The sequence below is a fragment of the Mya arenaria genome, chromosome 13 (assembly GCF_026914265.1).
Source record: "Mya arenaria isolate MELC-2E11 chromosome 13, ASM2691426v1".
In the NCBI taxonomy this organism is placed as follows: domain Eukaryota; kingdom Metazoa; phylum Mollusca; class Bivalvia; order Myida; family Myidae; genus Mya; species Mya arenaria.
The window spans coordinates 21567518-21589616 of NC_069134.1; the positions used below are offsets into that span (position 1 = coordinate 21567518).

At 33.4% G+C, this 22099-nt stretch overlaps 2 protein-coding genes across 2 annotated transcripts; both read right to left on the reverse strand.

Annotated features, from left to right (window-relative positions):
- Nucleotides 1-233: 233 nt before the first annotated feature.
- Nucleotides 234-4499, reverse strand: LOC128213915 (cytochrome b-c1 complex subunit 6, mitochondrial-like). Its single transcript, XM_052920027.1, has 4 exons — nt 4422-4499; nt 1497-1541; nt 841-1002; nt 234-434 (listed from the first exon to the last, which is right to left on the reverse strand). The coding sequence occupies exons 1-4, from the start codon at nt 4479-4481 to the stop codon at nt 402-404; spliced, it is 300 nt and encodes a 99-aa protein (XP_052775987.1). The 5' UTR covers nt 4482-4499; the 3' UTR covers nt 234-401.
- Nucleotides 4500-8190: 3691 nt separating this feature from the next.
- Nucleotides 8191-22090, reverse strand: LOC128213914 (protein DEK-like). The gene is made up of 12 exons (XM_052920026.1): nt 21965-22090; nt 19178-19334; nt 18528-18695; nt 17885-17961; nt 17488-17579; nt 16970-17118; nt 15924-16159; nt 13812-13956; nt 12977-13059; nt 12616-12699; nt 12025-12093; nt 8191-11543 (listed from the first exon to the last, which is right to left on the reverse strand). The coding sequence occupies exons 1-12, from the start codon at nt 22001-22003 to the stop codon at nt 11532-11534; spliced, it is 1311 nt and encodes a 436-aa protein (XP_052775986.1). The 5' UTR covers nt 22004-22090; the 3' UTR covers nt 8191-11531.
- Between the last annotated feature and the right edge of the window lie 9 nt (nt 22091-22099).

Consider the following 22099-nt stretch of genomic DNA (forward strand, 5'->3'; position numbering starts at 1 on the left):
ATATTTTGAACAGTTTATTAAGATATACTGCAGTATAAATTATAAAATTGCAATATGGGTTGTGCACATTGCAATACCGTGTATATTTCAATTTACAATGCTTCCATTTAAGGTGTATTGTTGCAGCCCAAATTATTAAATAAGGAATTAAATAAGAAACTGAATCAAACTTTAATAATAACAACCATAGAGTTAATCAACAATTGTGCTCTTGAAGAAAAAAAAACAATGAGGACATTTTTATGTTTAATAATAAAATGACGACCAAACAATGCAAAGTACTTCCTATTTCAGACACACACACACTTAAACATGTTCAGTTCTAGTTGTCCAAAATTGTGTTGCTCTTCCCACTATGTTACATGTTGTCAATTATAAATAAGGTCCTATGCTTTTCCTGGTTATTTTAACTTATGAAACAGTGTTTTGGATACCTGAAAAAGAAAGAGCATTTATTAAAGACAATCACTGTTAGTGCCATCTTAATCAAGCATATTTTTAAATCACATTTTAATCTAACTTTTTTTTAAATTTCGTCCTCCAGTACAGTGGCATCAGAAAAAATAATTTGACCCAGTATCAAAGAATCACATAAATATATCTATATATTCACACTTTTACAGTTTACACTTCATTATTGGACAAAAACAATCATATTTTAATAAAGAATATATTCATTATCTGACAAGAAGGATCATATTTTGATAAAGAATATATTCATTATCTGACAAGAAGGATCATATTTTGATAAAGAATATTTGAAGTTTAAAATTAGCTACAAGCCTTATAGACCTATAGAACCAGTTCACACTGTGACCATGATTTTAACCAGTTACTTACACAAGAGTCGACAATTTGCAGATAGTCAATGAGTTCCTCGTGGCATGTTTCTGCAGTGTTGCTGCGTGAGTTGACACGCTCAGTACAGGTTTCAAGGATCTGCTGTACCCGCTGGGCCTGCTCTGATGACCCACAAGCTTCCCGCAACTCTTCAACTGGATCCTGCCGCATGAAATAAATTTGATTATACTTTGCAATTTGAAACATAAATTACCTTTCTAATTCGCAAAAAGCTGCAGTTTTTTCATAGCAAGACTTTGTACATAGTGCTGTCTAAACGACAATTATGTACCTCCATCAAATAGCCTTACATTCATTAAATTGTTACAATCAAAAAAGAGCAGAAACAAATAGTTTTAATAGGAAAAGTTATTTTCAATGATTATCAATTAAAACATCAGCTGTGATAATAATGTTATATTGTTTTACTATATATATAGTAATGACATTCAGGTTTGATATAATTTGTATAATTTAAAATAAGTCAATGGTTTAAGGTCAAAGTGACATTAAGTAAAGTTATGTCTTCAAGACAATTAGTGCAGGAACATCCTGGCACTACATTTGGGTACAAATTATTGAAATATTATAAAATGCTATGCTTAATTTCCACCTTACAGCGACACTTAATGGGAATAGAGCTTAGTTAAACCTACCACTATATCCACCTCTTCCTCCTCCTCGTCAGGCTCTGCTTCAGGCTAAAAAATAGAAAGGATCTACTATTTAACTAGAATTTTGCAAAACTAAATCACTTAAAGCAGTTAGCAATTTCTAGAAACCTAATGTAAGAAATACTTTTAAGTAAAACCAGTTTATACCAATTCCAAAATGCTAACATTGAACCAAACAAAGTCACATTGATCAGTTTCATTTTATTAAAATGAAACAAAATGAGATATCAAGTGCTCTTGAAGTCATGAACATGAAGCAACTTTGTGAAGTTAATGATATGCCGTACATAACTGGCAGTTAATATATAAACAAGAACTATTACTATAACTATCAGTGGTAAACGAAATATGAGACCTCAATAATAATAAATATTGCCAATAGCTAGCACAGGTGTTTTGTGCATTGTTTTGACCAGCCCCCATACCCCCCTCCCCTACAATCCACCATTTTTTTCCAAAATCTCTCAAACATAACAAAATATTGTTTATACATCATATAAAATAACCTCCAACCTTTGACAATTTTCAGTTCATGACAAAGTAATGACATAAAAACCTGCTGAAAATGCACAACTTCTCACTATAAATGCTATAACTTTGTCAAAAGATGGACAATCCTGAGAAAAAAAATGACTCTTATGGGAAGGACCAAGTCTAAAATTATAGACATGTTATTCGGGATTCCTCCAATCCCTAACGTCTAAACGGGTTTGAGCAAAAACTGAAATGTTCCGATTGTTTAAAAATTGTGCCCTGAAGCCTAGTCCAAATAATTGTACATTGACGGATTTTTTTTAGATTTTTGATATGGCAAATCCTTCACGTACAAATTGTTTAGTATCAAAAGTGGGTAGTTGTTCCGATCAGGATTCCGGGTTAAAGCATATAGCGTCTATAAAATATCATAAATACAAGAAATATTACCAGATAATGTTATTTTATATTAGTTCCGTACACAAAAAATAAATATCCAACTTATAATTATGAGTTTGACGGCTTTTCTTCATTTCATTCTGTCAAAACATAACGATATATACATGAAGGGCACCTGCAAGGCTTCAGGGCACAGTTTTAAATCGCTCGGAACATTTCGGCCATGGCCGAGTTGTTACGATTTGTTCCCCTTCGCATAATAGTTTTCTGTGTCAGTCAACTTTCGTTTTATTGGAAAGGTAAACAACTTGTTTTAATGCATTAAATGCTTGTTTAGTGCAAAATAGCATTTCACTTACATGGTAAAATATGAATATAACTCTTTATGATCAATTTCAACCATAAAATACTTCACTTAAAACAATTTCAATATTTTTAAAACACCCCCGTTTTTTGCACATTCCCGTTTAGACGTTAGGGATTGGAAGAATCCCGTATACTGTGAAATCATTAATGTTCGTGGGCATGAAATTTCGTGGTTTGCCGAAAAAAAACAATTTCGTGGGTACTTGAATTCGTGGATTTTCATTTTTGAAAAAAAAAATCAAAGATGCGATCGTCCTTGATCGTCTGCATAATATCCACGCGCTGGCCCGTGATTTCCGTCTTTTACGTCACGCGGTTTATGACACTCGCTAATGTGGTACGACATGCCAATTAGTGCATATACCCATGTCACTTATCGATTTAATTGGGAATAAAGGTAATAAAAGAAGATGTACCCTGATCATAAATACAGATAGGGGAAGCCATTGAATGCCAATTAAGAATTTTGCAAACTGTGAAAACACCGAAATGGTGCGTATATTGTCACGTCTGGTGCATAGTAACCTTTAATGTACTAATAATCGTTTAATTATTTCATTAAATAAAAAAATCGAGTACAGACACTCATCACGCACATCTTGTAAACTTGGAGATTTTCATTAACAGCACACGTTTAAACACGTGCTTATAACTGTCATTTGCTGCATAAAACACATTTAAATGATTTGGTTCATTATTTGTTAAAGGCAGTTATAATGTATTAACAGAATAATGATCGTTTATAATGTATTAACAGAATAATGATCGTAAGTTATACAGTGAGACAGGTTTTAACACTGTATACTGCGACCTCTGTAAATAATATACTAGAGTATGTACGTAACAAGGCAATTGAAAAAGTGAATAAAGGGTTTATATTTTGTGGGATCTTGAATTCGTGGATCACCCAACCCACGAAAACCACGAACATTAATGCCCCACGAACATTAATGATTTCACAGTAACACGTCTAATATTTTAGACTACCTGAAGCCTTGCAGGGGCCCTTCATGTATATATGGCTATGTTTTGACAGCAAGAAATGAAAAAAACACATCGAACTCATTATTATTCGTAGGATATGACATTTTTATGTATGGAACTGATTTAAAATAACATAATCTGGTATTATTTCTTGTTTTTATGATATTTTTTAGATGTTAAATGCTTTAACCCAGAATCCCGATCGGAATAACTATCCACTTTTGATACTAAACAAAAAGTACGTGAAGGATTTGCCATATCAAAAAACATTTAAAAATCCGTAAACGTACAATTCTTCGGACTAGGGAAGGACCCCTCTTTAAGAATAATCATTAAAAATTACTTATTAAGTTATTTACTATCGCTTTCAAATGTAAAACATCCACATCTTCCTATATTCTTAATAGTGTACATGAACATTTAAAATGGAAATGTACTGATTAGGATTTTAGCTCAAACCTATCATCGCGATGACTGCTAGCTTAATGCTTTAATGTATGGTGTTGCGTTCCGAATAATGACGACTCCCCACCCACCTCAGTACAGAAACAATTTGATTCGCGTTGCATAGTGGACAAGACTCCCACAAGTTTACTGTATGTGAAGCTGGATACATTAAGACACGCTTAGTAATCTTATTTCAACATAAAGAAAAATGAGGAGGAAAATCGATTATAGTTATACCTCATCTTCAGGGTCATTTTCACGCTGGACGTCCTTATCGTTCGCCATTTTGTTTCCCATGGTGAGCTTGATTCTATCCTGCATAATCGATTAATTGATTTTGAGGTGCGAAAACATTATTTCAAACAAATCAAATTTTATTTTCAGCCGGTACGACATAACATAAAAAAACATTGGGCTAAAAAAGCCTATAAATAGCTATTGACCCGGTGTCGGAATATTTATAATTCCGCCGACAGTCGGTCTTTTTGCAGACTCCCATGGAATATTTAAAGAATCATTTTACTACATTGGAATTAAATGTATACATTTTCAAGCCATATGTCGATTTAAAATTCGGTCCATCTGATTTAATCTTGAAAATGAACACGGTCTAAGAAATAATCGATACAGTATTAGGGGTGCAAGGTAAATTATTTTTGCGGAAACACTGAGATCGGAGATCTGATAAGCAGCACAAGGCAATTAATGGCCTAGTTTAAGCCTTAGAGAACTATAAGGTACCCCCCCCCCCCCCCTAAAAAAACCCACAAAAAAACAAAAGAACTACACAACCTCTGTGTATTGATCCTAATCTACTTGCCTTGATCCCTCTTATCAGATCTCTGATCTGCGTATCCTGCTGTGCAAAACATTCCTTAAAGGCCTAATTTAAGGAATGTTTGGCATGACAATCCCCTGCTGTGCATGCATCTCCTGCTAATTGCACTGGTGTCACAGTAGGGGCCAATTTCTTGTGTATTCGTTTACTGGCTCAGGGCTTTTTACGGTCCATTTTTATAATAAAACCTCCAACACTGCACAGCAGGAAACTCAGATCGGAGATCTGATAAGAGGGATCAATGAAAGTAGATTAAGATCAATAAACAGAGGTTGTGTACTGGCCTTTAGGAAGAAGCTGTGTACTATATATGGATTGGGTGGGGGTCACTTAAAGCCTTTAAAGGCCTAGTTTAAGCCTTCTATAAGTGACCCCCAAATCCATATTCTATGAGATATCGCGATGTCATAATAAGTATATAGTAACATTCATAATCACCTCGATCTCTCCAAAGGCTTGAGTCTCTAGCTGCTGGATGGGCTCAATGTTCAACTGGACATCAATTAGTCACTGTGCTAAAGGAAACGTACGTACTCCAACATGATTCACACGCGTTTAGAACTGTCTGTAAAATCAGGAAGTTATAAACAAGCATAAATAACGATTGCTCAATTTTTAATTTAATATTTTGTTTTACTATACGAAGACTAAATGTACATGTTCGTGAAGTCTTCTTAAATTCTGTATTTCTCAGTTAACACGATGCGAGCGTGCAAAACATAATTTTATGCATCTATCTTTTTATTGCAATGATTATGGAAAACAAGTCTCCGAAATAGAAAATTATCAACTACTGTGCTAAATTCTACATTTGTTTCCTTACCAGATGATAAAATCCAGGCCCTCGAGAATACCTCAATCGTAGAAGCTGATTGTAACAAAGAACAGAGAAGCTATCACATCATCATTCAAACAGGATGTTTGTATAATATTCAGAAATAATCAATTGAGAGTCAGATGCGACATGCAACTAATGGCTGCTACGAATTTCTAGTCTCCGATTTTCAGGCTATTATCTCTGCTATCACAATTGAGCAAAGTGGCGACAGCGTTCACGGAACGGCGGGTAATCCTGGAGGACTGAACGGGTGTTTGAACAATGTTGAAATACGGCTTTGGTTCTGGATTTTTGTGACTCGAGTTTCGAAGATACAAGAAATCTGGATGTTGAATAAATGACTTCTGACTTGGTTTTTCTTGAGAGTCTCGTGGTGTCAGGCAATACCAGAAAAGCTACGAATAGTAAATGACTCTTAGTCAGTCTTTAAAGCGTCGGGAAACAAGAAATGTTATTGCTATTTTCGTAAAAGGACATATGGTGTATTACGAGAATTTGGTATATTTAAATATTGTGTTAATTGGATTAAATTCAAATGTTAAGAAAGTACAGTGATTGCCGACGATGATTGGATGGTAGGAGGCTGTTTTCTGTAAACTGATACTTATTACATAAAATATCGTATACATATACATACTATAATAATATTATTATCATTAATAATAATAAAAAAAAATCATTAAAATGTATAGCTCTGGTAATAGAGTACATAGGCGGTGTGTCGATTTAAATTTCACATTTATATGAACTTAATTCAAATTCTTTCAATTACATTTGTAATTTACACATTTTTTCCCGGTATTTTTCTATCATCAACTTGAATAGCCACAATAATGCGCGTATAGGCAACTTTTTGTCAACGATTTGAAACATGAATAGTTACCTTTCTAATTCGCAAAAAGTTGCAGTTTCTTCATAGCAAGACTTTGTACATAGTGCTGTCTAAACGACAAGTATGTACCTCCATCAAATAGCCTTACATTCATTAAATTGTTACAATCAAACAAGAGCAGAAACAAATAGTTTTAATAGGAAAAGTTATTTTCAATGATTATCAATTAAAAGCATCAGCTGTGATAATAATGTTACATTTTTTTACTTTACAGTATATATAGTAATGACATACAGGTTTGATATAATTTGTATAATTTAAAATAACTCTATGGTTTAAGGTCAAAGTGACATTATGTTATGGCTTCAAGACAATTAGTGGCAGGAACATCCCAGACAACGCGAAAACTATTTTTTATTCACAGGACATTGCGACAAAAATCGCCCAAAACTCTGAAGCGGCTGTTTATTATAAATATGGACTACGACTGGAATAGTCCAGCCATCTGTCAGATATCAGATCAATGTGGTATTGTTTCAGGCCCAAAACCAATACCTCCTAAGGATTGAGACTTCCAGATGATTTATCAGCGTCTTATGATAAACAAGCTTTAAGTAATGATATATCAAACATTGAATCCCTAGTGACGTAGACACTTTTGGCAGGAATAAATAGTGAATCGTGAATATACATATCATATTCAATTTTTTTGCAAAGCACTATTAATAATATATTACACAGAACACAGGATTAACTTGCCAATCTTATATTCCAGTTCCACCTGGTAATAATATCCCAAGAATTTTACTACACACGTGCAGACGCCATGAAACACATCAACGTTTCTTCTATTTTGACGGCTGTCCTTAATATGACGTCACAGGACGTACACAATATGACATCACTGCACGCGCGGACACCTGCTTGCAAGGAAAATAAAACAGACACGGATAATTTGAATGAACCATTCAAATCTTACGACGCTCTTTTGTACATTGTAGTAGTTTTACTGTTCTATGCGTTCAGTATGGTGATCCTCATGGTCAAGTATATACGGCGGGAGAGGGAGGAAGCCGAGATGGCCAACTATTACTCCGAATATGTGTGCAGGGAAAAATTCAAAGCACCGAAGTACGAACTACAGAATTACATGAGAACAGTGAAGTTAAATAACCCCACTTTGATGGGAGACAATCTGGATTCTGACGACGATTACACATCTTGCAACAGTGTTCCCATAGTAACTGACCAAAGTAAATGCTGTTTAAACATTGAAGCATCTTGATGTAAAGTTTCTGTTTACTCACTTTCTGAAGAACCTCAAAATGGATTGTATAAATTCAACTGTGTTTGCCGACATTTGTTTGACTGCGTCGCCATGGCACCACAACACGCTGCTATGATAAATCAAACGTGTTTGCGTTAATAGCAGAAACGTTACTATTTAAACTGAGTCAGTCAAGAATTTATTGCTAACTCAAATAACAACAAAACGACGTTTGGGTTTCATGTCAATTTAATATTTGTGATTTGTCCATCTAATATTTGTAACAATGAACAGCGTGATTGTAAATGTTCCATTCACAGAATCTGATAGCCTTTTAACATTCAATTATCAAGTGAAATCAGTTATGAAAATTTCACATGCTTACAACATACATGAATATAGATCGAAATGAGAGCAACAGAGCAAGCAGTTTCACAACGTTCTTACAGATACAGTGGCCAGATAATTGTTGGTGTATTGGTTATGTCAGACACATATTATATACTTCATTTTATTATTCTTTTGGTAGAACTGTTAACCACAATAACATACATAAACAATCATCTTAAAAGTTGTAATCAATTTACTGGATATAATTATTACGATCAGAGGAATACATTTGCTTAACGTTTTAGACAAAAGGAAATAAAAAGCAGAAAGGAAAAAGCAGACATTTCAGCACTATTATGGAAAGAACAAACCCCACATGAAACACTTTTACAAGACATTAAAAATACATGTGTAGAATTATTCATGAGGAATAATCAATTTTAAACACGAATAAGTGACCAAATCTGATCTGTGATTTATTTATGAATGCATCTAGATTTACAAGTGGCAAAATTGCACATTTTCAACATCCTATTATACTTGAAGCAATAATTTCAAGAAATGTTTATTTCTGCTTAAAGCAGTAACCATGGTAACGCCTTTGCTTGAAATGCAAATATTTAATGTTCCCATATTATCTTCAAGATCATTGGAAATTAAATGGCATTGCACATAAAACTGTACAAGTATGAGACTTGTTTTCCATAATCATTGCAAAAAAACATTTCTGGGAGACATTTCTTGCTTTTGAGATGAGGCTTAAGGGTAACCCTGTGTACAAATAAGCTTGTTGCTTCATCCAGCCATTGATAATAATGTTGAATTTTGTACCACAGTGAACCCATGTAATTTTGGTATCATTTGAAAGGGTATTGTTTACAAAAATGTAAAAGAGAAGACCGTTAATGTATTTTTATATCAAGTTATGGCAGTTTGTATTTTTGTTCTTTATTTCAACTGAAATCGAAAGTGAATGGACTACTTTTAAATTTTTCAAGGGCAAAATATCATGTTTGCAAATTTTTTATCGTTATAATCTTTACATATTCTACGGCTACAATTAACCCTTTCAAATGGTACCAAAATAAACAGGGATCATTAGACATCAACCTTTAACATCATTGTTCATTGGATATATCATAAACTATAAATTTTAGATTTATAAATCCAGTAGGCCTGGAATTAGGTACATGTACTGGTAAATGAAGTTTTTAAAATAATTTTGAAGAACACACAGTAAAGTTAATAGCGTCCGTACAATTGGAACACAATATGGTTTTTACAGCTAAAATATTTTATCTTTTAAAACCAAGCACCAGCATCACATAAATGTTGGAAGTGTTTACTGGAGAGAGCATTACTTTAACAAAATAAATACACATGTCAACGGATTAGAATTCAGTCATTATAATTTCTGATTTATTAATCAAATGCTAAAAAGGAAAGTTATCATAAAAACAACAACTGAGTACTCATTTACTATGTACGTTGAGTAACAGGACACTTCAAAATATTGAAGACTTATTTAACTGATTTTTCTGAGAAATTCTTTCTAACAAAATTGATATCATTCAGATTTTGAGCAATGCCCGGCTGTAACCTGGTAAAATATTCTGATTATATTTTTTAGATATAAATATTTCGTCAAACCTGTGCCATATTTGTAATCATTTTGTAGAGTAGAAACTAAAAGCATACAGACACTTAACTGAGTCTGACAGAATAGTTTGTCAGACTCAGTTACCTTGCTTAAAGTATAGATAACATATCAAACACATTAACGCTTTCATGTATCAGATACATTTAAAATATTATTTACAAGTGATCAAGTTTAAAATATGCCAGGATACACAAACTAAACACATATATACATCATATGAACTAATAAACTCATATTGACAAAATAAGATATTTACAACAGTATTTGACAATATTTAATTTTATACAATAAAGCAGTCTGTTTACAATATTTTCTTTTCCATGGTAAAATTGCCAAAAAATGAATTGAGCCGATGTGGCAAGTGTATAATACCATGCAAGTTGAAAATGGAAGGTCTACTGTTGCCTTTGAACACAAGTTTTTAATTTATTATATAATTTATTTGAATGCGAATGTAACACTTTCAAACAAATGAGGTACTTTTTAACAGAAGTCTTTTGACAAAATCTTTATACATAAAATAAATGCATCTTAAAAAACTATTAAAACAACAGTATTCATAAAAGATAAAAGTCTAAAAGCAATGTCTATTACACCTCTTCAATAGCCGATATCAGTAATGCACAATTTAATTTTCGTTTTGGGATACATTTGAATTACATCTAATAGCCAGGTAATCAGTTGACCAAATTACATCTAATAGCCAGGTAATCAGTTGACCAAATTAAATATAATAGCCAGGTAATCAGTTGATCACAAGTATTTGAACCCAATATACTAATTAGAGCGATTTTATCTAAACATACAACCAATCCGAAGTAGGCACCTTTTTAATTGAACTATCCCCCTTTAGTTTATTAAGCGTAAATAGGTAGAACAAAATTTGAACTGTCTCCTATGTTGTATACAACCTAGGTTAGAAAAATGAACGGGAATTTCTAGAATAATTGTAGAATTTCTTTATTTTACCTCCCTGGGAGGGGTTCTTTGGAATGGAATAGCCCAGGGGTTGTATGCTTAAATGTAAAAAACCTAAGTGATGACACGATACATTACATTTACATTTCTTAAAAACAGAACTGGTAACTAATACAGATATACACCTGATTTAGTTTTCATTTAATCTGCCAACTGTTCACATATATCGGCCATACATTCATTGGTAACTGTGACATATTGTAAACCAGTCTATTTGTGTTCAGGTATGAGAATAAGAGCCAATAAACAAGAGCATCCTGAAGTGATTATAGGCCACATCTGACATATTAAAATTGCAAGACTAAAACTTGTTGACATTCATCCTAAAACAAGTTTGTACATTATGTATAACAGTTTCCCTTTGAGATAAAATCACTTGGTCACAATTAAGACATTCTAGGGTCAACACCATACACAATGATATGATAACTTGAGGACCAGCTCTTTGTTTTACTTAAGTAAATGACAACTACACTGTATACACTGTATTTGAAGTTGACATCCAATGTCACATGCTAGCTGCCTGTCAGAGACGCGTCTTGAAGACACTCTTGTTACTGATTAAGTTATTTTCAGCCACAAGTTATGCTACATCGATTGCTCTTCATGAGATTATCTATAATAGAACAAAGAACAGGTTAATAAGTTTTTGTTAGCGAGTGTTGTATTTAAACAGTTAGACCTGATACATTCCATGTCAACTATTATTAGTAAGAACGAGTCCAATGTAACAGCATTGTCGATCTAATGATGGAAAAGAAGTATGCAAATACGGTTTATAAGAATTATAAAATGCTAGTTTATAACCCGGGAAAGAAACAGTCCTGGTTACATTCTGTGGAAGCAGTAATAAATGATTGGGATTGAACCCACCTCTTATAACTAAAGCATGTCACATTCTACGAGATGTAGGGTTATTTTTAATATATTTCCTTGACTGATACTAGTATGTATAGTTTTAAAACAAGAAATGATTGTCCTTCATGGCAAGGTAAAGAAACATTAAGTGAACTTGCTAATATTTAATTCCTGCTGTTAAATAAAAGCTTGACTTGTTTTTTCTTTCATGGGTGGAATACGACGTTGGTAAAACTCACCTGTTTAACAGTATTTTTGATGAAGTCTTTTCTGTCTGTTAAATCAAAACTTGGGTATTTTGCAAAAACCTGAAAAACAAAACATGAAATATAAATTGCTGACTTCATTATATTATTATATATTTTCAAGACACAAATCATTCCAATAACTTCTGTACGCAGTTGACCAAGGCCTTAGGGGGAACAACTATAAACATCTTTTAGTAAGAGTGTTGGGACATGTTACATGTCTTAAATGTCATTGTTAACATCCGTTTCATGTGAATGTCTTCAAGCAGTTATTGTAAGCAATATTTTTTTCCACCACTTCTGCTATCTGCATTCATACTACAAGAATTATATTTTTGAAATTTATTTTAAATTCACAGGCAGTTAATTACTCAAACCCTTTCACCAAATTCATGTTGGTTGCCTGCATTGACACATGTTTCTAATATGTACCGATAGAGCTAGTAGAAGACTTTACCTTTTAAACTTTATCTAATCTTTTTGTGTGTCAGGCAGCATATTAAAATTTTATTAAAATTTGTTTATCAATGTATGTTAAAACCCCCAAACTAAACAAGGGATAAATCAAAAAGAAAAACGTACGTCTTTTAATATAGTCTTCATGGTGACCTGTTCCAGGTTCGCATTTTCCAACATTTTCTTGATGAGATCTTTTAACTCGTCATTCTGAAAACATGAGAACATGATCAAGTTTTATCACAAGCCTGCAAGCCCTGCATAGAGCCAAGTTTGGAACAAGTGCACACAAGGAATAACAATTCTTTCTGGGCAAATATTTAGTAAACATAAAACAACTGACCAGTTAGATAAATCACACATTATATTAAACACTAAGAAGCCATCCAGCCATACACACTTTGTTGCTTTAGAAGACTTACACAATTGATGATAAACAAGATTTCAGACTTCAATGTATCAATTAATGGCATATCTGAATGTATACCGATGGTGGTGATTTGGCCTTCCCTACGAGTGGGGCATCGTCGTCTGATTCTGAGCTCACATCTGATACTTCATCAGTCTCAGCTGGAAATGCAGAGAAAAGCAAAATCACTTTTATAGCAAAAACAACACAACAAGCATGTCTTGGGCATTTTAGTTTAAGAATGTAGCTATTTTACTATTAAATTTCTTTTGACATAAAAATATGCAGTCTGTTCAAGACAAATACAGTGGTCAAACTAGCCTGCAAGCCCTGCACATTGGACTTGGTCAAAATTTGTTTTAAACTGCTGGGCTTGTTACAAACAATAATCAATAAAGTCGAGTCAGAATTCATTCTCATGAACCAAGTCTATTTCCCAAGACTGAGAATGTTAACTATCACTGGATCATCTGTCATCACAGAGTTATTCACAGATATGTGTTGAAGCTAACGGAATAAACAACATAAAAAATACTAAATATGGATTATTTGACATTTTCAGATAATAACAGTCCTCTAAATAAGATTTATGGATAAACAAGCCTAAATTTGACTACTCTGCACTGGTATACACAAAACAAGACTAAGAGCAAGCCAACGAGAATATTTCACCAGTGCTGGTTTTTATGGGCTTAATTCTTATTTCCACAACTGTATTTTTTTTTTTACATGTACACAAATACAACATGGTTATCGTAAGTGGTCAAAATTAGCACACACCCTAAAATGCGTTTTTGAGGTTGCTCGAATTCTCGATTTTGTATAGCAGAGCTTGTTTATTTTTTACATAACTAGCACTATTACAAGTATTAAGGCTTGCTCATCCAAGTCTAATATATTTCAATGACTGTACCTTTAGCCTTCTTCTTTGGAGAGGCCTTCTTTTTAGGTGTTGCCTTTTCCTTCTTTGCTTTTGCCTTTGGCTTGGGCTTGGGTGTTGTCTTCTTTTCTTTAGGCTTTGGAGTAATAGATGTCTTCCGCTTCTTTTTTGGGGGCTCCTTAAATGCAAATTATGAATAAAAACATTGAAGCTTTAATATCAACAAGTGTTCTCTCTGAAGTTTACACACTTTTGAAGTTTATGCAACAGAAAGAATTTATTCTGTTCAAAGTTAAAATGGAGGTCTTGACATGTTTTTTTCAAAAGTCATGTGCCAATAAAAGCCCTTATATATTCATTATATTGGTCATGTGCAAATAACGGCACTTATATTTTCATTTATTATGTCATGTGATGTGTCACTTAACTATAGTAATTGATATGACGCTTAAATCAGATCAAGATTGTTCTCGATATTAAATTACCTACTTATATAAAATAACCTACTTTAACAAACAAGAGGGCCATGATGGCCCTAAATCGCTCACCTGAGAAGAAGCGTTTAACCTTTGTTATCAATATAGCTTGATATTTGTTCTCAAAGAATATTGAAAAACATACTGGTCAAACATGTTGCCTGGATAATCACTGATAGGACTTGTCACAGTTGCCTGCACACTGACAGGACTTGTCACAGTTGCCTGCACACTGACAGGACTTGGTGATTGACTGCACACCAACAGGATTTTGTTCAGTTGCCTGCACATTAACAGGACTTAATGATTGACTGCACACTGACAAAATTTGATTCTAATACCTGCACACTGACAGGACTTTATATAAGTTATAAGTGAATAACACTATCCACACAGATGATAAGATTGTAGCTTAGAATAATCTACATGAAGTTAACAATAATCTACATGAAGTTCAATGGAAAAGTATGATTATTAAATTTATCATTAAGTAAAAATAAAATTTCTTCTAAAGAATTAAGTGTATAACAATTATTTGAATCTAGGAACCTAAAAAAAGAACAATTATTACCTTGTGACTATGTTGAAGACTTAATAGAATTTAAAATCTATTCCCTTGTTACTAAAAATAGAAAGTAGTGGAATCTCCAACAAAAGGAACCATATAGCAAGACTTGCTGCTCTTGCTTCAATAGTAAACTTTACATAACTATCAGATTTTAACAAAATGTATTTATAATTTTAACAAAATGTATTTATAATGAACTTGTAGCCCACGGGGTGAGGCCAATTTTTTTCCAGGGGCATAATTTGAATAAACATGGTAGATAACCAATAGACAATGTTACACACCAAATATTTAAGCATTAGGCCTCATAGTATTTGGCAAAATAAGTTTTGTAATTTTTCCTTTAGGCTGCCATGGCAACAAGAGTTCTGCATGGAATTCATTTCTTTGAACAATTTTGAAAAAGTACCAACCAAGGATCACTCCAAAGTTTCATTAAAATTGTCCAAGGGGTTTAGGAGAAGATGATGATTATAACCAATTGTTGACACTTTTCCTTTAGGTTGCCATGGTAACCAGAGTTCTGCATGAAATTCATCACTTTGAACACTTTCGAAAAAGCACCAACCAACAATCACTCCTATGAAGTTTCATTAAAATTGTGCAAGGGGTTTAGGAGAAGATGATGATTATAACCAATTGCTGATGCTTTTCCTTTAGGTTGCCATGACAACCAGAGTTCTGCATGGAATTCATTTCTTTGAACAATTTTTAAAAAGCACCAACCAATGATCATTCCTATGAAGTTTCATTAAAACTGTCCAAGGGATTTAGGAGATGATGATTATAACCATTTGTTGACGCTTTTCTTTAGGTTGCCAAGGCAACCAGAGTTCTGCATGGAATTCATATCTTTGAACAATTTTGAAAAAGCACCAACCAAGGATCATTTCTATGAAGTTTCATTAAAATTGTCTAAGAGGTTTAGGAGAAGATGATTATAAGTAATAATAACCAATTTTTGACGCAGAACGATGGACGCTAGACATAGACCGATCACAACAGCTCACCTTGAGCTGAAAGGTGAGGTGAGCTAAAAAGAGGGCCAAGATGACCATATATCGATCACCTAATTGGACAAAGTGTTTGAACTCCACTCACCTCTTCTTCACTGTCAGAGGATAACTTCGCTTCATCCTCCTCAGAGTCGTCTCCCTTTGCCTCCTCTTTCTCCTCCTCAGAGTCGTCTCCCTTCGCATCCTCCTCCTCAGAGTCATCTCCCTTACCCTCCTCCTCACTCTCTTCATCATCCTCTAGCATTTTCTCCTTCTTCTCTTTCTTTACACTCTTCTTCTTGCCCCTTGACTTCTTCTCAGAATCTCCACCTTTGGACTTGCCTTTGTAAATAAAAAAAATTATTATTTGTGGTACAGCATTATTAGTATATGACGAAAGAATATAAATTTCCAGGGGAGTGCAAGTCAACATTGTGAGAATACTGTTTTTGTTTTTTTTTGGAAGCACATTGAGGCCTTTGTTGTAAATGGAATTGTAAATTGGGAAAATCCAAAACAGATTAACCTGATTGTGGACAGGATGAAGGTGTTTAATGCACTTTTAATGTCTTTTCTTTTGGTACAACTCCAATAAATACCCAACATACAACACTAGTTACAAATATTTCCTATGGATCCAATTTTCATGGAGGTGCTACTGAACCTCCAAGCCAGGTGTCCCCACATGACATCATAATATCTTTATATAATAGCAGAAAGTAAGATAGAAACCCCAAATACATGTTAAATTCAAACAGAAATTAATAGACAATAAAAAATGACTTTATTTGCGGGTTAAGTGGTGTTTTTTGTATTTTTTTTGGGCTTAGAAACAGCTTTAGATATATACTTTAAATATACTAAACTTAACAATTCAAAAGTCCTCCACAATAGTGAATATGAATTTTTTTAGCAAATCATTTAAGGGACACAAAAGGGAAACTTGATTTCAACTGGTGGAACCCTTTGAGACCCCTGGGAAATATATGTAGTGTCGACCCCTGATCTTGAGATAATTGACTGCAGAAACCTTGGACTTTTAATCTGAATTATAACTAGCTTGCCCTACAATGTGTGCTGCTTTAGCAACTGGTGTGGATAAAATTCAACCCTCTGCTTATTCTTATATTGAAAAATGAAATAATGATCTACGTTTTTTCTTGGGTTGAGGAATTTTCCTTCCGGAGTCTTCCGGTTTCTGAAGCCACTCCATGATTCTGTCCACTAGATCGCCCTTGGTGCCGCCTCGCTGGAGGTCAAGTACTTCTGCTACCACCTTTAGCATCGATATTGTGTAGGTTCTAAGGTGGAAAAAATATCAGGTCAGAACTGAGGATCATGGCATATATAATTTTATGTATTCAGTAGCAGTGAACTATGGTCCTTTAGACATAAATTTGCATCAGTTTTTTTTATAGCACAACTACTTTATTTAATTTCATGAGGCAAACAAGCAACACATTCAAAATTGCCTGTCTGGTTGACCTGCATTTTCTTACATTTCAGGAAATCTGCCCCCAAACATTATCTGGAGCTGAGCTCTTTCCAAATTTTAAAAAGTAACGCTGCTTTTTTGCACACAAGCTTTCACTCTTTAATTTATCCTCAGCACAAGAAAGATTTCACTAAAGACAGATAAAAAGGCCATGTTAACTGAAATTAGGACTTACTTGATCAGCTGTAACCTCTTCTCGTACTCCTGATCCGACGTGGAGAATGGAAATCCACTGAACTGGCGGAGGTGTTTCTTCACAAGTTGAAGCTATATTTAAATACATTATAATTAATTTAATACAACAATACACTTTACAGACAAAATAACTTAGTATGTATTGAACTACTTGATAGAGCTAATTCAAATATTCATAAAAAAAAGAGAGCAAAAGACGATGATTAATATAATTTGACTCTCTTGATCAATTTTCAAAACTTGGGTCTTGGGTCAAAATACAGCTTTGATATGCAATATTTAAGTTAAGTACACTGAACTTGGTAAAATATCATTTTGATTTTTGAGTCAACTTATGACATATCTAAATATAATATATATATAAAAAAATATATTACCTTGCCAGGTTTCTTAAACAGAAGTCTATGTAACGGTTTAAGGTCTTCACACTTTTTCCGACCAATCATGAACTCAACTGGAAGAAAAGACTAAAGCTTGAGAAGGGATAGACATATGATAATATGTAACTGTCTATGAAATCTTCTACTTGGATACACAATCCAAATTTGTGTTTAAACACAAATTAATATAGTTTATAAAAGATGTAACTACTGAGTAGCTCGAAACATGCGATTTATACATGTACAGGGTTTTTCCAAGGACTTTTTTAGCTGGGGTTCGCTGAGACCCTCAAGGTGGACACACTTGGGGTATCTTGTTTATTAAGATGGTCCCATTAAGTACTCCATTAAGTTTTATTTTGAGGGTTCCAGGGATGCAGTTATGTTGGAATTGTGGGGTCATTTTTTTGTTTTGTATTTGACAGAGATTAAAGTTTTCTGTGTATGGGAAATTCCTGCATATACAAATCACTTTTGTAATGATTGTATATGATAATTCACCACTTGAAACAAAGACTTAAATTACAAAACATTACAACTGTTCATCAACTGAAAACAGCAAAAGATAGGAATATGCAATGGCCAAACATTAAAAGCCTTAACCTTATACTGACTGAATTGCACAAAGTCTTGAACTTACTGAATGGTATATCTCCAAGAGCTCTGCCTTTGCCTTCTTTAATCTCCATTACAGATTCAGCGGCTGCGGCCTGCTGCTGCTGCATTATTTCCTTGTCCAAACGTTCAACCTTCTTTCGCTCCCTTTTCTTGCCTTCTTCCAGAACAAGGGGCTGTTCAAGGAGTCCCACTTAAAATACAGTATAGTGATAAGTGTTAGAACAACTAAAAAAACCCAGCTACAGTCAGTTAAAATTCAATCAATAAGGTATTTTCAATTCATCAACCATTGGGCCAGGAATTGCCATTAACGATCTAAGTCGTAAAGTGAAATCTCACATGTCTTATTTTCCCTATATTATTGTATATTTGTAAGAAACTGAACCCAGTATTCAAGTTGAAAACACACTTGAGAAAACTTCTTTTTATCTTAAGCCATCTGTGAAGGTCCTACAGATTTAAAGCTTTGGTAAGTTACATCCTCATGAGCTGGGTCTCAAATAACTCTAAATATTTGTTGAAATTTCAAACCAGAGCATAATTATGTTTAAAATAACTTGCAATAGGAAAAATATATTTTGCATTTAATCTACTCCCAAGTCCAATCAAACAGTGCCATGTATATTCAGTATTTCAATTAATTCCCTTTTTTCAATCCATTGTTTAATTTACCTTGAGGCTCATCGTCTTCCTCGTCATCCTCTTCTTCCTCATCATCTTTAGTTTTTGTTACATTTTTATCTTCTGAGGAATCATTTTCCTCTTCTGTTGCTACTTCTTTCTTCTCTGTTTTATCTTCTATTTCCATACTGGTCTCTTCTTTTTTGTCCTGAAGACAATTGAAACACAAGATGTAAAATATTGTAAACAATACATGTCAACTTAACCTATTTTTGTTCTATGTTTCTGTCAAATTTGGGGCCTCAGATTTGAGAATTACCGTAATTCACCTAAGAGTTCGGACACTCTAAATATTCAGACACCCATAATTATTTTCCAAAATAATTTATTTTGCGTACCTAATTTTCGGACACCCAAAGGACATCAATCATAACTTTCACAGTTACCTGGCTAGATTACCTAACCGTATACAACAGTGTTACAAGTTAATTAGTTATTACCCATCCTAAAGGATTTATTGCCTGTTGAAAAGGAAGTGTGATATATTTATTGGAAGATTAAAGAAACAACAATTAAGGGATTAAGAAAACATAGACATGACATGTTTGTAAAACGATCTGCCAATAAACTTTCAAACTTGTACCTCACTTATAGACTGTAGGAATCAATAATCAATAATAATAATATATTAATCCTGCATAGCAATGTCCATGCTCTCCACGAGATCCTCATAGGTATAACTGTAAGTTGTGTGATGTCACACAGTGTGACTCTTTGATCTGAAGCCAATATAATGTGTTTATTCAGTTCAATGCATGTATAAAATGGTGTTGAATGGGATTTATATTTATATGCGTAATAAATAAGTTTATGACCATTGATTACTACGGATAAAATAATAAGTGGTAAAATGCAAACATGAAGAAAAAACATGTAAATAAAATGTAAAAATGGTAATTTTTTATGTATTCGGACAGCGAAAAAAATAATTAATTTAAGGTGTCCGAACTCTTAGGTGAATTACGGTAAGTATGATTTAATTTTGTGCCAGAGTCCACAGAAATCTTCGTCAAAGACTTAACGAATTGACTGCCAAAGTTTTTCTTTTAAAAAGTTTTTATGTTATGATGAAATTATTAAGCAAACAGTTTGAGCGGGGTCAAACTTGTATATTCAGTATATCAATACTAGTACTACCGCCGAGTACACAGACCTATAAATGTCCCTTTCCATCACATAACAAGGCATTTATTGCTCAGTGTTTCATGGTATCCCGCCATTTATAAAGGCATCTGTCCGGCAGATTTTGGTGCTAATACATTGTATAAGAATATTAAGCTCATCTTGAATGTCAACAATGTCATCTTTACATTATAAGAAGCTGGACGACCTTTGGGTTTGAATATCTAAGTCATCATGCATGTGCTCCTTAGGACAGCTTGAGGTCAAAAAATGAATTTACCTGTATTATTCTCTAAATGTTTGTCTCAACATGGAAGAAAAAGGCCTGTTGGTGAATTGTATACCCTTTACATATGATAAAATGCTACAGTTCATCAGGCAATTTTTTTTTGTGAGATTATATTTCTAACAGATAATTAAATTATCTAATTAAATGGTGTTAATGATAAAATAATAAACTATTTTACTACATAAGAAAATGCAGTTTGAAGATGGAGTTAATTAATTCTACACAATGTCAACCAGGAAAGTAATCTAGTCCCAGGTATTTTTACATATATGAGACCCTCATAAAAATGTGCGCCTCTCTGTTAAAGAAGCTGTCAACTGATATTTCCGGTATGAATAATTTGGATGTCATCCAGACGCTTGCAAAGCCGCAAAAAGATAAATACCTGTTTCTTACTGATCTATTTTACGACTTGAACTATGTTCGACATGTCAGAAACTTCAGTGAATTAATCCATATTTTTTTCAACAACATATTATTCATTTTGTTTCTAATCAAAATTGAAACTTAAATTATTATAAACTTTATTGATTTTAATGAAGTGATGTAATATTTTCGATGATAAACGTTCCAATGACTGGATATTAACATCTGGGGAAATACTTACAAAAAAAACTTGTGAAAATTTAAATATTGAAATGACCCATTATAAATGCAGCCAAAAATGTTCTCATCCAGTGTTTAATAGTCAGCAAAATGCCTTAACATGCTGTAGTGGGCAATAGTTTTTATTATTTAATATTATACTGCTGATAAATGCATTTACATGAGGTCAAGGGTTAAAGGATATATAGCTGAGTTTTTACCATTAAATGTATATATGGGAGGATTTCTCTCAGTATTTATGAGAGGGAGTGCTGTGCAAAATAGGGCATTTTATCACGGACCTATAAACCATGGTTTATAGGTCCGTGATTTTATGCACAAGTTATTAATATTCGGTAGTTTTTACAGTTTGATGCACTTGTTCAACCATAAAAAAACAATCTTGACAATAAGATGAAGTTTAAAAAAATCTCAATCCTGATTAGTCCAGACATCAGTATTTATCCTGAACTTTACTCTTTAATCAGTTTAGAAGACCCTGATAAAATGTGTCAATCACATGGAGCGATGGGATCGTCATGCATGTTACATATAACTAAATAATGAACTTCCCTTTAAGTTGATAGTTTCTAAATTATGTGTTAGCGAGAAAATATGTTTGCAGACAGAGTTCAGCATGTTTTGCTCAATTTATTTCATGCCCCACCCACTTTCCAAAAACAAACAAAATACACGGGTTAGACTGGGAAGAAAAAGACATTAAAACAGACATGCTTTAAAATAATTTAAGGCAGCTTCATTTGAGACATGAAATTAGTTACCTCAACTTCTTCAGAAAGTGACTTGTTAATGTCAGACATGTTGTACAAAATATTATTTCGCTTCGCGCAAATATCGCGGTAAAATGGCGACTTACTTTAAAAGACCAATCAAAATCTTTGGTACAAGATTTAGAT